Source organism: Ruditapes philippinarum, unplaced genomic scaffold (assembly GCF_026571515.1).
Source record: "Ruditapes philippinarum isolate M1 unplaced genomic scaffold, ASM2657151v2 ctg2122_1_1_1_1, whole genome shotgun sequence".
Taxonomy (NCBI): domain Eukaryota; kingdom Metazoa; phylum Mollusca; class Bivalvia; order Venerida; family Veneridae; genus Ruditapes; species Ruditapes philippinarum.
Window position 1 is genome coordinate 174,344 of NW_026859915.1, and position 14,551 is coordinate 188,894.

The 14,551-nt window shown below is 32.3% G+C and overlaps 2 protein-coding genes across 2 annotated transcripts in view; one reads left to right on the forward strand and one right to left on the reverse strand.

Moving 5' to 3' along the window:
- LOC132758277 (SH2 domain-containing protein 4B-like) overlaps nucleotides 1-1,060 on the reverse strand; it is a 29,490-nt gene extending 28,430 nt beyond the window's left edge. The window contains exon 1 of the mRNA XM_060749839.1: nucleotides 932-1,060. The gene's annotated coding sequence lies outside the window, so the exon portion shown is untranslated. The remainder of the gene's footprint in view (nucleotides 1-931) is intronic.
- LOC132758278 (uncharacterized) lies at nucleotides 1,010-8,476 on the forward strand. Its single transcript, XM_060749840.1, has 7 exons — nucleotides 1,010-1,168; nucleotides 5,206-5,320; nucleotides 5,771-5,847; nucleotides 6,439-6,530; nucleotides 7,026-7,125; nucleotides 7,711-7,899; nucleotides 8,246-8,476. The coding sequence occupies exons 1-7, from the start codon at nucleotides 1,103-1,105 to the stop codon at nucleotides 8,354-8,356; spliced, it is 750 nt and encodes a 249-aa protein (XP_060605823.1). The 5' UTR covers nucleotides 1,010-1,102; the 3' UTR covers nucleotides 8,357-8,476.
- Nucleotides 8,477-14,551: the final 6,075 nt, after the last annotated feature.

The following is a 14,551-nucleotide window of genomic DNA, read 5'->3' on the forward strand; positions in this document are numbered from 1 at the left end:
AGTTTAATACTTTTCAATCTTTCTTCCTTTGTTTGATCTGGCGTTAAAAACACCTTACTCCACCCATGTGCATATTCATGATCCCTCTTCTCCCTTAAATATTTTGTCCCACTTAGAATTTTGTGCTTATCATCAACAGATTCAAGGTGCACTTTAATAAGCCTGGCCTTAACACCAGGTTTGCCTAATCTTACAAAGCTATCAAGTTTCACATCCGAACATTTGACAACTTGAAATATATCCCTAAGACTTTGTGCATCTGTTTCCTTCTTTCCAGATTCCGGCACATTATGAACTATAATGTTGCATTTCCTTTGTTCCCTTTCCCTAAATTCAACTATAGCATTTTCAACCTTTAACTCAACAACTTTCTCAATATCCTCTTTCAAAGCATTAACCTTCTTCTCACAATCAAGTAATCTGATATTTTGTTTGCTGAGGGTTGATCCAAATTCATTCAGCCTTGGTAAGACCCTTGTGCAGCCGTCACAATTAAAGGGCAAATTCTTTACAGGTTCATGTTTAAGCGCCTCATATAGTTTAGCTGATATATGGCTACACTCCAAACAAAACCAAAAATTACATATGTGACAATTCATAGACTTGTGCGACTTTTTAAATACTATTTCACACTGCGCGCAACTTTTATTGTTCGGCGCTTGGGATGCCATTTCTAGAACCTTCTTAATATGATAATAAACGTTATATCAGTCTCTTAATATGATAAATAAACTTTATATCAGTCAAAAACACATTGATATTTTATGCCAAATTCACTACAAGAAAGGATTATACAAGATAAAAATTTATGTTTTCTCTCTCTAGATTTTTCCCTCCATCTTAACCGGAACCGCAGTGTCAGTTTGAAATAAACCTAAATTCCAAACCTGTAATTCAAAAATTCAAAAAAATTATTTCAAATCTGACTTACCTTTACTATATCAATTATTTGATCTTGGTATAAAACATTGTCAACAAAAACTTTTAAAACTTCAGTTTTACCCGGAAGTGAATGATAAAAATAAACGGTGATTATATACAATGCTCCTTTTGTAAATGGTCCTTCAAGCGTTTAGTGTGATTCAGACTGTTTGTTTACAAAATGCAACGTGACACACAAACAATTGCAATTTTTGATGTTGATGGGACTCTTACTGCTCCCCGGAAGGTAATAACAATATTTCATTCAAATAAAACTGTTTTTTTAATTTTTCAAATTAAATTAAATTTTTATTCTCAAACTTGGAAAAATTTATGGAAGTTGCATCAGCAAGAAACAAAACAGTTTTGGGGTTCTAAGTCTTACAAATATCTGAATATCATTTGAATATGATGTTACTATGTGATATGAATAGGAAATAAGGCAAAGCCTATGAACGGGGAAGTCGGTTAAAATAATAGTTCTTTTTTATTTTACATTTTCGGTTTTAAAATAAAAGTGACATTCGCTATTTTATACACTGCGTCCGTTAATTTCTGGTTCCCTGTCATATTATGGTCCCAATGGAAGTGCACAGGGGACAATCTACGCATCCGTTTTCAATCAGAATTCCTCGGCTTTTATTGTTATCTTTTAACTCGAAAAGTTGTGATTGGCGTCCGCGCCAAAGCGCGGCGCCCCTTTATGGAATGAAATCAGATTTTGTGAAAGGGCGACAGCAACTTCTCGAGCCTTTTAGTCGGTCATAATAAAAGCCGATCATTCCGATCGGAATGAGGGTGCTTGATTATTATTAATTAATTAAAAGTTTGAAGGTGTAGTAATTTGTTGGACACTTGTAATAAAAAATTGTTCTTTCTTTTAAATTGCTGGTTTTTAAGCAGTTTTGAGTGAGAACTATTTTGCGTTGTTAGGACTGTTAGGAAATTTTGTGTTAGACCGTGGATGTTGGCTATGTATTATCTGATCTGTGATCAGAAAATACAAAAATGAAATGTCGTGATATGTACAATGAATAGCGAACTGGAGGATTGCGCAATGCAAATATTTTCAAATGCAATAACCTTTCCCGTCTCTTCGGTTTTTTTATTTATCATTTTGTAGTACACAGTGGGTTATCATGGTATGTTAAAATAGAATGATGAGTTGATGACCTAAATATTCCGAAAATCTATTTATAGAGGGATGTACTCCTATCGGTAATTCCGGTCTCTCCCGGTCTATTTTGACCGGGATAATAGTGACCACATGTTTATTGTCCGGTCTCTCTCGGTTTTGGAGTAGATGTTTGATATCGTTACAGAACAGAACAAATATATTACAGATAAATAAACTTTTTTCCAAAATGAATGTTTGTCACTTAGTTTGGTTACAATAATTAATAAACATAGATCAACTCTCAAATTTATTGATTATTATTATACATGAACATACAATTCGAAAAAAAACCCAACAACAACAATAGCATGTTTCATTTTATCTATATGAGATAAAAACAATAAATATGTACAATAATTGTGAAAAAGGTACATTTTTATGGTTTTAATATGACACTATCAACTTTGAAACATTTTATTTAATTTGTTATTCGTGTTTAGTAAAGATGCCGAGGAATTATTCAAAGTTACAAATTAGATTTTATTAATTATTTAATTGATTGATAATTTAAAAAATGATAAAGAAAAATACAAATGTACATGTACATGGTTTAAGAATAAACAATATTATATATTGAAAGATTAACCATAATTTACTGACTATTTACAGTTAAGTTTTGACTTATAATCGTCGGTCAATATGACAATTGAATTCTTAAAATTTATTTTACAATTTTAATAAAAAAAGAGTAGTAAATGTAAAAAACTCAGTATTAAAATAGCACATAAAAACACAAATAAGAGAGGAAAACAATATTCATAAAATCTGTGTTTTTGTTATTAAAATAGATATTACAATTATTGTATAATAAACAATAATGCTCAACATGACATGGTAATATAACCAGTGTCATATCTTTACTAAGTGTGAACAGATACCTTAAGAGGGGGTCTTCGCTAATAGCAATTACATAATAAGGGACAATTCCACAAGTGTGGTGTTGATCATGCATTACACATATGGATTATAAATGATTGTATACATGTATATCCGTTGCTATTAATAATCACGATCATAAAGAAATAACAAGTAATATTCTAATCTCTAGCATGCCAATCAAAGTTCATAATGAACAATGTCTTCCGTCCGTTCATTCTGGTAAAAACCAATTAACCATTGAAAAGTTTATAAGAATATCTTGACATCATATGTCTACTAGTTCATCTTCACTTTCTGCATTTCTTGCTTGGACGCCCTTTGATGCTTTGCATCAATGCTTTTCTTGTTTGCTATTAATATAATTATCGAAATACGTACACCGCTGTTTATCATTGCGTTATGGCGCCCAACAAGAAATGATACTGAAAATTCTGTTGATAGGTATAGAATTATACACATGTATACTATATCTTGGTATGCCAAAGCCCGGAGCCACTTCACGGCCCCGGGCTTTGACTTCCCCGTATTGCTCTTCAACTATTTCATCCCGGCGTATGCGGAGAAAACAAAGACTGAAAACTAAGCAGATATTAATTTTGTAACTCAGTTGGGAGGATAGCCCGACAAATTGTGCGCCAGGGCTTTTTATTTAATATATAGACGATGCTCACCCTTCATTAAGACTGACATCTATGAAATATCAGTTTGTAATATCAGTCTGTCTTGCAGTATTGAAAACAAGAAAGAGCTTAAGTGCTACATGAAGATTCTACATGTACTTGAAAAGTCTCCTCTGATCATCATAGGATACGTGCAGTGACCTGACCAGCAAGTGTCAGATATTCTAGCCCAAAAAAGGATATTTTTTTAAGTTACAACAACTAGAAAGTTGTTCAGGCAGGGTCAGGTCACTGTATCTTCATTAGCGGAGGCTTGTAGATGATTTATATCAGTTTTTCTGTATTTAGAAAAGTAAGTGGCTAATGGTGGATATTAGATTTAGAAAAGCTGTTGGTTACTTGTTGGTCAGATTTGACTGTATTTAAATTGGTAACTTCTGTAATTAGTTACTGGTAGATCAGGTTTAACTGTTTTAAGAAAGGAAAGGTGGATTCTTATTTGCTAAGTATTTGAAGTGATAAGATGTCACTGTTTAGAAATGTTTGTCCAATGGTTTAAGCTCCGAATCCAAGATATGTCTGTTTACGTTAGAGCAAATTTATGCTGGTATAAACAGTAACTAAAATGATCTCACCCACCATATTATATATACTGAATAATTTTTTTTGAAATTTTTACTAGCTCCACAGAAAAATCTACAAGCTTAATGCTGTCAGGCTAGTTAAAATTTCAGGCACTGAAACTACTAGTGAAAGATTGTCTGAACATCTGACATCATGTTATCACACAGATAGTGACCCAGTATTAATATTTACATTGTAAAGGTGAGAATATAGGTCAAATATGTAAATTTTTTATAGTCTCATGAATAGTAAAATTTGAATTTAACATATATTTATATGTATATATAAACAGTTACATACTGGATTAATGTTAAACTATTATTGGAATACATTTAAGAATGGAATTAAGACCAAAAAATGTGATATTTATGTTTGATGTTGACACAACATTGACTCCTCATAGAAAGGTTTGAAATATTAATCACTAATGTGTAACAAATTGAGTGATCGAAAGTTCAATCCCCCACTTCTTCAACTTAAATTTACTAACAAGTAAGATGAAATCAAAATATGAAGAAAATTTATACAACACGCCAACACCAGTGCAGGTTAAGGTTATTTATTTTCTACCGGTTTCAGTTCTGCAGTTTCGTTGTCCTTATCATCAAAAACTTTAAACAATTATAAAGGTATCAATACTAATCTTAATATCCAAACAAGAAGCAGTTGTAAGACAAGGGGCATAATTCTGTAAGCTATATTTTTAGAGTAATGCCCCACTTTAACTTAAATTTTTTGCCGAAATTGCTTTTTATAATTGAGATGAAGATGAACATGTCTAGGCACAATTGTAAGACTAGGGGCATTATCCTTAAAGCAATACTTAGAAAGTTATAATATTTACAAAAATTGGTAGTTGATAACAGACGAGGATAACATGCTTTTGTTCTGCCCTGTCCTGAAATAAAAACTGACTTTTTTTAAAAAATTATTATGATAATAAAACAAGATCAGGAAAAATGTATATATAAAATTTCGTTTCAGATGGTGGAGGCAGACATGGAGGAGTTCCTGAAGAAGCTGAGGTCAAAGGTGAAGGTCGCATTGGTTGGAGGGTCTGACTTGGTTAAAATAGCTGAACAAATGGGAGGAGATGATGGTAGGTGTTCATTGTTCAACATTTGGTTTGAAAGTGTGCAAGAATTCTTAACAGAACAGCCTTATGTCTATACTAAGGCATATAGAATTTTGTTTTTTTTTAAATTTGTCGGGACACTTATTTTATGTATGTTCTAATCTACTTGTATATCTTTGATATGTATATTGAGTTGAATCATGGACTTTATAGTAATGTAAGTTTGATTTGAATCAGCATGGTTTAAATTTTAACTAATATTGCTATGGTTGTTATCATATAATGGCTTCCAAACTTTGCCTTTGGTTAACAACACCAGATGCCCCTCTCTAATCAATATTTAAGGCACAAATTGTAACCAACCTACTTTAAGGTCACACAACTGCAGTGTTAAAATCATGATGGAATTGGATATCTTTGATGGTATTCATATTTAATGCTGTTATGTAATTGTCACTTATTTTGTGATTTCAGTGATACACAAGTTTGATTACGTATTTGCTGAGAACGGTTTAGTTGCTTTCAAAGATGGTAAACAAATAGGACAACAGGTTAGTCACTTTGATTTTTGTTTTTAGTTGACTAGACTGTCCCAATATAAAAAGTTGTCTTGACCTTTAACCTGTTGAATTTGTTTTATTAATCACTTTATGTGCCTTGTATTTTTACTGAATGAAATTTTTTTTTAATCCCGCAGTTTACCCCCCCCCCCCCCCCCAAAAAAAAAAAAAGGAAAAGATTTTAAATAAAGTTTTTTCTTCCTTTTTGTTGTTAAAATGAAAGAAAATGTTTAAAATAAAAAAAAAATTAAAGGCAGGGTTGCTTCCCCTAACTGATAAAAAACCAACAAAACAACTCGAGACATCTTCAACGTAAGACCATTGCCTCTCTAGTCTATATGTATATACAAATGTATTGTAAAAAAATATGTACAGTGTAACCTTCCCAAAGTTGCTACAGGTAGACCATTTACATCTTTACAACAACAGTTTCAGGTCTTTTGCCATAAAATTATCATCTCTAGTTATATCTCCCTGCAACAACCAAGACCAAAATCTTTAGTCTCCCAAAGGGTGTTGCTCTGCAGAGGTTTTACTGTATCTAATTAAATAAGACATTTATGTATCCTAATTTATTTACAGAATCTGCTAAAACATATGGGAGAGGAAATTCTTCAAAAAGTTATAAATTTTTGTCTACAGTATATGTCACAGCTAAATCTTCCAGCTAAAAGGTAAGTTTTCATAGATTATGATAAGTATGTATTCATATTTAAAACTATCAGGCAATAATAAGTTCACAAAAATATATTGGTTCTATCGTGATAACTGTATGTATTATTGTACCTAAGATAATTTATTGTCCACCATTAAAGCATGAATCTAAGTCGCTACTGTGTTAGAGCAGTACCTCTAGGCACTTACAGAAAGTAGAATTTTCTTTTTTGCCGATTGTTACAATTTTCATTAAATACCGTACATAAATTGGTGTGAACAGATGAATTAAACATCTTCAGCAAGCTAAAAGTCGAGATTTTAGCATATAAACATTCAAGCGCCATGTCCAGCACATACCGGAATACAGAACTTGAATGTAGTGTGGTGCTCCAACATTTTTTTAAGCATGAATTTTTATATAGGCCAAAAGTCTGAAATATAAATAAAAGACTGAATTTCAAGTATTGAAAAAAAGTTGTATCTATGAAGTTTATTAATTTCATTTGTTACAGGGGAACGTTTGTAGAGTTTCGAAGCAGTATGTTAAATATATGTCCCGTTGGTAGAAGTTGTTCACAGGCAGAGAGAGACGAGTTTTCAGCTTATGATAAGGTAATTCAGATAAACCTTTTCATAACACAAATAAAATAAAGTTCACAACGTGTTTGTAATTGAATTATTGAATTTGATAAAGATTTGAATTGGAACTTAATTTTGTATAATTAGATAAAGTAATATAAAAAAGATATAATGAAGTGACTATTTTAATTAAGTGTATTTACTTTGTCGGTAATAAGAATCACATTGTGACATGTATAATTGCAAAATTGTTTTATTGTTAACTTACTTTAGCACTTGGTTTGCTTTAAACCCAGGGGCGGCAAAATCAGTTGTCCCTATTGCCCAGGTTATCCCACAGTCAGTATGGAAATTTTTTTATGAATTTACTATATAAATACCATACAGACAAGTTAAGAAATAGTTCTGATAAAAATGGACAAGTAAGTCAAAATCAGATTTTGCCGGCCCTGAAACCAAAATTTGTTCTGATAATTTTTAATTAGTTATAATGTAAAACAATTGTTTATTTTCAATACTAAAATATTACAGACAGTGCCATATGAATGTAAATTATTTTATGAATAAATGCTAGGAAGAGTAGAAGTAAATTACAAATTTTACAAATAAATCTTTCAGGAACATAAAATACGTGAGAAGTTTAAAGCAGCGCTAGAGAAAGAGTTCGCGAATGCAGGGCTACAGTTTGCTATCGGAGGACAAATTAGTCTTGATATATTCCCAGTAGGCTGGAACAAAACTTTCTGTCTCCAATTTCTAGAAAACGAATTTGATACTATGCATTTCTTCGGAGATAAAACTGCTGAGGTATTTGATTGATTTATACTACCCAAAGGTTCTTACAGTGTTTATGAATTGACATACCTTGATTTAGAAGTATTCATGTATTATTTCATATTGAAAGGCTTGTTGTTTAAAAATACTAGCATCTAAATGATTAAGCATGGTTTATGATAATAAATTAAATTATTATTATGATAATTTTTAAGTTCTTGAGTCTTAAAATTGTTGTAAGAAGAGGTGCTTAAATATTGAATAAATGTCCAAAACTTAGTTAAAGTTCAAAAGTTAGGCATGATACAAAATCTTTTTGGAACTTATTTTATGAATTATTGATCTAACATAACTGTGACCATGATTGCCTTTATTTCAGGGAGGAAACGATCATGAAATCTTTGCAGATGAACGGACGATTGGACACACAGTGACATCCCCGGCTGACACAATAAAACAAGTGACAGAAACTATTCTAAATGCACTTTAACAATAATGAATTTTAGGATACATTTTTAAATTATTACATCATAGCTTGACAATAAATTATAGGTATGATAATTTTATTTGAAGATTTTTATTTTGAATTATTACATTATCACATGACTATGTTTGTGTCAGTTTGACATACAAAGAAATCCAGACACTTTGAACTTATTTTAGAATTTTATAAATTCTATATCATTACTTATACCTAAGTAAATTTCAGTTGACCTTGAAATAAATTACTATGACATTGTTAAAGTAATGCTAGTTTAGTTTCCCTACTTAAAATTAATTAAAAAATTCATCTTAATTCTATCAAAGGAAATAAACTTTGTAAACAAATAAAATTGTTATGATAAACTCTAAAATTGTGATATTTCTTGCCTTAACTTTTTTTCAACCCATTTATCCAATTAGTTTCTCAATTAAGGCTGTAAAAATAAGGTGTTTAAATACCTAATATACTTTTGTTATGCCAATTTTGCTGAATACCCCATGATTCAGGATTTGTTTATCATGTGTATTTGATATTTTCTATTCATTATTACTGCAGACATTATGATTGGGTTGACAATTGTTTTAAGGCAGGACCCTTGCTTTGTTTTCATCTCCAGTCAAACTTTGGGGGTTTTATTTGTTTGATTATAGATATTCCTATTGGTACTTGTAACTAATTTATAGATGGTGTTCAGATAAATTTACTCTTTTATTCCTTTTGGGGATGGTTTGATATTTTATGATATACATGTAGGGAAATTCATGTTGTAACTATATTATAGTTGTGAATTTATTGGTTAAGTATCCAAATAATAATTGTTTATAATATAGCTGGAGCATTGATCTTTTTATTTCCTCACTGGTAGTAATTTACCATTTATATAAACAGCTGACAGATGTTAGAAATATTTATTATAGTTTAGACAATTCTAGTACAAAAGCCTGTAGTGAAATTTGATTATTTCGCCAAATAGTGCATTATATAAATAATCTCTGATTTGTATGCCAACGTCATATTGTAACAGCTGTATTTTTATCAAAAATTAGAATAGTAGCTTGCATAGCTAATATAGATACTAATAAATAATAGATGTGCATTTTTATGGATTGGTCTATTTTATTTATCTATGGATGTTGGCTACAAAATATTTTTTTATTATAAACTTTTTAATCTATTTTTTGTTGTAGAATATAGAGTACTTTACTTGTCAAATTAAAAGTTCACATTTCATGAGCTATATTGAAATGATCTTAGAAATGATAGATGAAATTGAGAATACCTGTGACCTGGTTTAATTAGCTCATTTACTTCTGATAAAGGGTGTAAAATTCCTCTTATTTATATAATATGTAGGCAATAGCAAAATATTATCAGGGATACAGCATTGCCTATTTTAATTGTTTGCTTAATATGCATTGAAATTTATTGATAAAGTGTATTTATCAGTTTATGTTATTTACATGTACCATATATAACCATTGGGAAGTCAAAGATATATATTCTAATTTATAATATTTGCGAAAACATTATGTTGAAAGGGGGGATTTCATATTATTTTGTTGGAATCATTAACATAGCACAAATTATGTATAAGAGATCTATATTCAATGTTCAACCGCTTATGTATGTCACAATACATTTAACTTTGTGGGTATTTATTTGTTGAATGTAAACTAAAATGACATTGTCATTTTTCATTGATTGTTTGGAAATGTTTGATAGGCAGAGTTATATGCCTTTAATTATTGTCAACATTCCATCATATCTCGATGTGTAGAGATCATACAATCCAGTACATTTTGTAAATGTACTTTTGACAGGTCAACATTTGAAATTAAAAGGTGTAATAAAAGATAAATATATGTTGTTTTTAGCTCACCTGTCACAAAGTGACAGGGTGAGCTTTTGTGATCGCTTTTCGTCCGGTGTCCGTCCGTCCGTCGTCCGTCCGTCCGTAAACTTTTGCTTTAAATGACATCTCCTCATAAACCACTGAGCCAATTTCATCCAAACTTCACAGGAATGTTCCTTTGGTGGTCACCTTAAAAATTGTTCAAAGAATTTAATTCCATGCAGAACTCTGGTTGCCATGGCAACCAAAAGAAAAAACTTTAAATATCTTCTTTTAAAAAACCATAAGAGCTAGAGCTAAGATATTAAGCATGAAACATCTTCTAGTGAGTGTCTACCAAGTTTGTTCAAATAAAAGCCCTGGGGTCAAAATTGGCCCCGCCCCTGGGGGTCATTGATTTTCCCTATATGCATATAGTAAAAACTTAAAAAATCTTCTTTTAAAGAACCGTAAGAGCTAGAGCTTAGATATTTGGCATGAAACATCTTCTAGTGAATATCTACCAAGTTTGTTAAAATAAAAGCCCTGGGGTCAAAATTGGCCCCGACCCAGGGGGTCATTGATTTTCCCTATATACATATAGTAAAAACTTAAAAAATCTTCTTTTAAAGAACCCAAAGAGATAGAGCTAAGATGTTAAGCATGAAACATCTTCTAGTGAGTGTCTACCAAATTTAATCAAATTAAAGCCCTGGGGTCAAAATTGGCCCCGCCCCAGGGGTCATTGATTTCCCCTATATGCATATAGTAAAAACTTAAAAAATCTTCTTTTAAAGAACCATAAGAGCTAGAGCTTAGATATTTGGCATGAAACATCTTCTAGTGAATGTCTACCAAGTTTGTTCAAATAAAAGCCCTGGGGTCAAAATTGACCCCGCCCCAGGGGGTCATAGATTTTCCCTATATGCATATAGTAAAAACTTAAAAAAATTTCTTTTAAAGAACCCAAAGAGCTAGAGCTTAGATATTTGGCATGAAACATCTTCTAGTGAGTGTCTACCAAGTTTGTTCAAATAAAAGCCCTGGGGTCAAAATTGGCCCCGCCCCTGGGGGTCATTGATTTTCCCTATATGCATATAGTAAAAACTTAAAAAATCTTCTTTTAAAGAACCGTAAGAGCTAGAGCTTAGATATTTGGCATGAAACATCTTCTAGTGAATGTCTACCAAGTTTGTTCAAATAAAAGCCCTGGGGTCAAAATTGGCCCCGACCCAGGGGGTCATTGATTTTCCCTATATACATATAGTAAAAACTTAAAAAATCTTCTTTTAAAGAACCCAAAGAGCTAGAGCTAAGATATTAAGCATGAAACATCTTCTAGTGAGTGTCTACCAAGTTTGTTCAAATTAAAGCCCTGGGGTCAAAATTGGCCCCGCCCCGGGGGTCATTGATTTTCCCAATATGCATATAGTAAAAACTTAAAAAATCTTCTTTTAAAGAACCATAAGAGCTAGAGCTTAGATATTTGGCATGAAACATCTTCTAGTGAATGTCTACCAAGTTTGTTCAAATAAAAGCCCTGGGGTCAAAATTGACCCCGCCCCAGGGGGTCATAGATTTTCCCTATATGCATATAGTAAAAACTTAAAAAATCTTCTTTTAAAGAACCCAAAGAGCTAGAGCTAAGATATTTAGCATGAAACATCTTCTAATGAGTGTCTACCAAGTTTGTTCAAATAAAAGCTCTGGGGTCAAAATTGGCCCCGCCCCAGGGGGTCATTGATTTTCCCTATATGCATATAGTATAAACTTAAAAAATCTTCTTTTAAAGAACTCAAAGAGCTAGAGCTAAGATATTTAGCATGAAACATGTTCTAATGGGTGTCTACCAAGTATGTTCAAATAAAAGCCCTGGGGTCAAAACTGGCCCCGCCCGTGGGGGGGGGTCATTGATTTTCCTTATATGTGTATAGCAAAAACTTAAAAATCTTCTTTGGAAAAACCCAAATAGCTAGAGTTTAGATATTAAGCATGAAACATCTTTAAGTAAATATCTACAAAGTTTGTTAAAATAAACGCCCAGGGGTCAAAACTGGCCCTGCCCCAGGGGTGACATTGTTTTTAACTATATGTGTATAGTAAAAACTTTAAAAATCTTCTTTTAAAAATGCCAATGAGCTAGAACTTAGATGTTTAGCATGAAACATCTTCTTATTGGTGTCTACCAAGTCTGTTCAAATAAACAAATAAAAGCCCTTGGGTAAAAATTGGCCCTGGGGTGGGGGGCCTATATACAGGTGAGCGACCTCAGGGCCATCATGGCCCTCTTGTTTATCTTTTTTCTTTTTTGTGTCGCCTTGAAAAGGCGACATATAGGGGTTACTTTTGTCGGCGGCGTCGTTGTCTCCTAGTCCTAAAGCTTGTCCTGAGCATAACTCAGTCACTATAAGTCGGATTGACTTCAAACTTGGTATGCATGCTTCTTTCAGTAACCTAAAGTGCAGTGCACAAGGACCGGTACTCTGCACTTCTTAATTTTTGAGTTATTGCCCTTTGTTAATTTTCATACTTTAATTTTGTCCGGGCCATTTCTCTTCAACTATAAAAGCTATGGACTTGAAACTTCATAGGATGATAGATCTCAAGAAGAAATGCAGTGCACAAGAACCAGTACTCTGCATATGTTATTTTTTGAATTATTGCCCTTTGTTGATTTTCATACTTTATTTTTGTCCGGTCCATTTCTCATGATTTATAAAAGCTATGGGCTTGAAACTTCATAGGATGATAGATCTCATTAAAAAGTGCAGTGTACAAGAACTGGCACTCTGTTTTTCTTATTTTTTGAGTTATTGCCCTTTCTTAATTTTCATACTTTATTTTTGTCCGGGCCATTTTTCCTAAACAATGAAAGCTATGTACTTATCTTCATAGGATGATAAATCTCATTAAGAAGAAGTGCAGTGCACAAGAACTTGTACTCTGCACTTCTTATTTTTTTAGTTACTGCCCTTTAGCAGTGTTTATAAATAACCTACATTTAAGAAAAAAGCGACACATCTGACTCGTGGAGTTCTAGTTATCTTTTAAACATCCCTTTTCTGAGTAAAAAGATTTCTAAGATGTAGGAACATGTACTGCCAGCAGTATTTCAAGTTGAAGAAAAATGTTCTAACCAGTATTATTTCCAAAGTGTAAAATATGAATTATTTCTATTATCTTTTCCAAGATGTAGGAACATTGTTCTATCCAGCAGTATTTCCAGTGTATAAACATGTATTTTCAAGCATCGTTTCCAGTGTAGTACCATGTTTTATCTAGCAGTATTTATGAAGTGTATCAAGTAGTATTGCACACATATTGTCAGGTTTAGGAAAATGTACTATCAATCAGTATTTCCAATGTAGGGACATGTATTATTGAACATTGTATTGTCAGTATTATTTCCAATGTATGGGAACATGTATTACTAAGCAGTTTTTCCAGTGTAGGAATGTTTTTTTCAAGCAGTATTGTCCCAGTGTATGTAAAACTTATTTTCTCCTGTGCAGGAGAGCAGTATTTCCAGCATATTAATATGTATTATCAAGCAGTATTTCTCAGGTGCAGAAACATTTATTATCAAGCAGTGTTTCCAGTGTATGGGAACATGTATTATTTAGCAGTATTTCTAGTAAAGGAACAATATTTCCAGTGAATGGGAACATGTATTGTTCGGCACAATTCTTTAATACCGGCTATTATTAGATGTTAGAATATGAAAAATAGCATTATTTTCAATGTGTCAGACATATATTTTCAAGCAGTATTTCCAAAGTGTAGTGTAACTTGTATTTTCAAGCAGTATTATAGAGGTGTTGAACATGTAATATTTCAGGAGTAAACATTTACAAGCAGCATTATGGTCATGTTTCCTCACATGCCACTAGGACTGGTAAGTTCAAAGAAGTAGACTTTAGAGTGGTTCAAATATGCCTCAAGTTTAGATCAGCATGTAGGTTGATTTTTAGGTTCTGTCACACCAACACAGTAGAGGTGACTCATGTGGCAATTTTCCAGCTTTACTAGTAAGGTGGAGTAAGACCCCTTCGTGCATTACTTCAGGCATGAGCGAGATGAGTAGAACCACTGATGTTTCGTAAGCTAGTTGGATCGCTCCCTCACATAAAAGAATCCAGTCCCTAGTTGAATTTGAAATTACAATGGTGAGGGGCAGATGGTTTGAAGTCAATGACCATAACCACTTTGCTATGGTCACCCCTCATCAATAAGGTACCTGTCAGTGTTTCCGTCGAGAGGAACAAATCTTTCAAGATGACACAATTGCATGTTGAATAATTTTACCAAGCTATCATTCATCATTTAATGCTTTGATGGACTTATTCAAAGTCATTTACAAGAACATAAGG

What these genes read in the sequence shown, in the direction of transcription:
- LOC132758278 (XM_060749840.1), top strand. Translation starts at nt 1,103, where the DNA reads ATGCAACGTGACACACAAACAATTGCAATTTTTGATGTTGATGGGACT. An exon ending in CTCTTACTGCTCCCCGGAAG is followed by an intron (nt 1,169 to 5,205) that starts GTAATAACAATA and finishes ATTTCGTTTCAG; the next exon opens with ATGGTGGAGGCAGACATGGA. An exon ending in ACAAATGGGAGGAGATGATG is followed by an intron (nt 5,321 to 5,770) that starts GTAGGTGTTCAT and finishes TTGTGATTTCAG; the next exon opens with TGATACACAAGTTTGATTAC.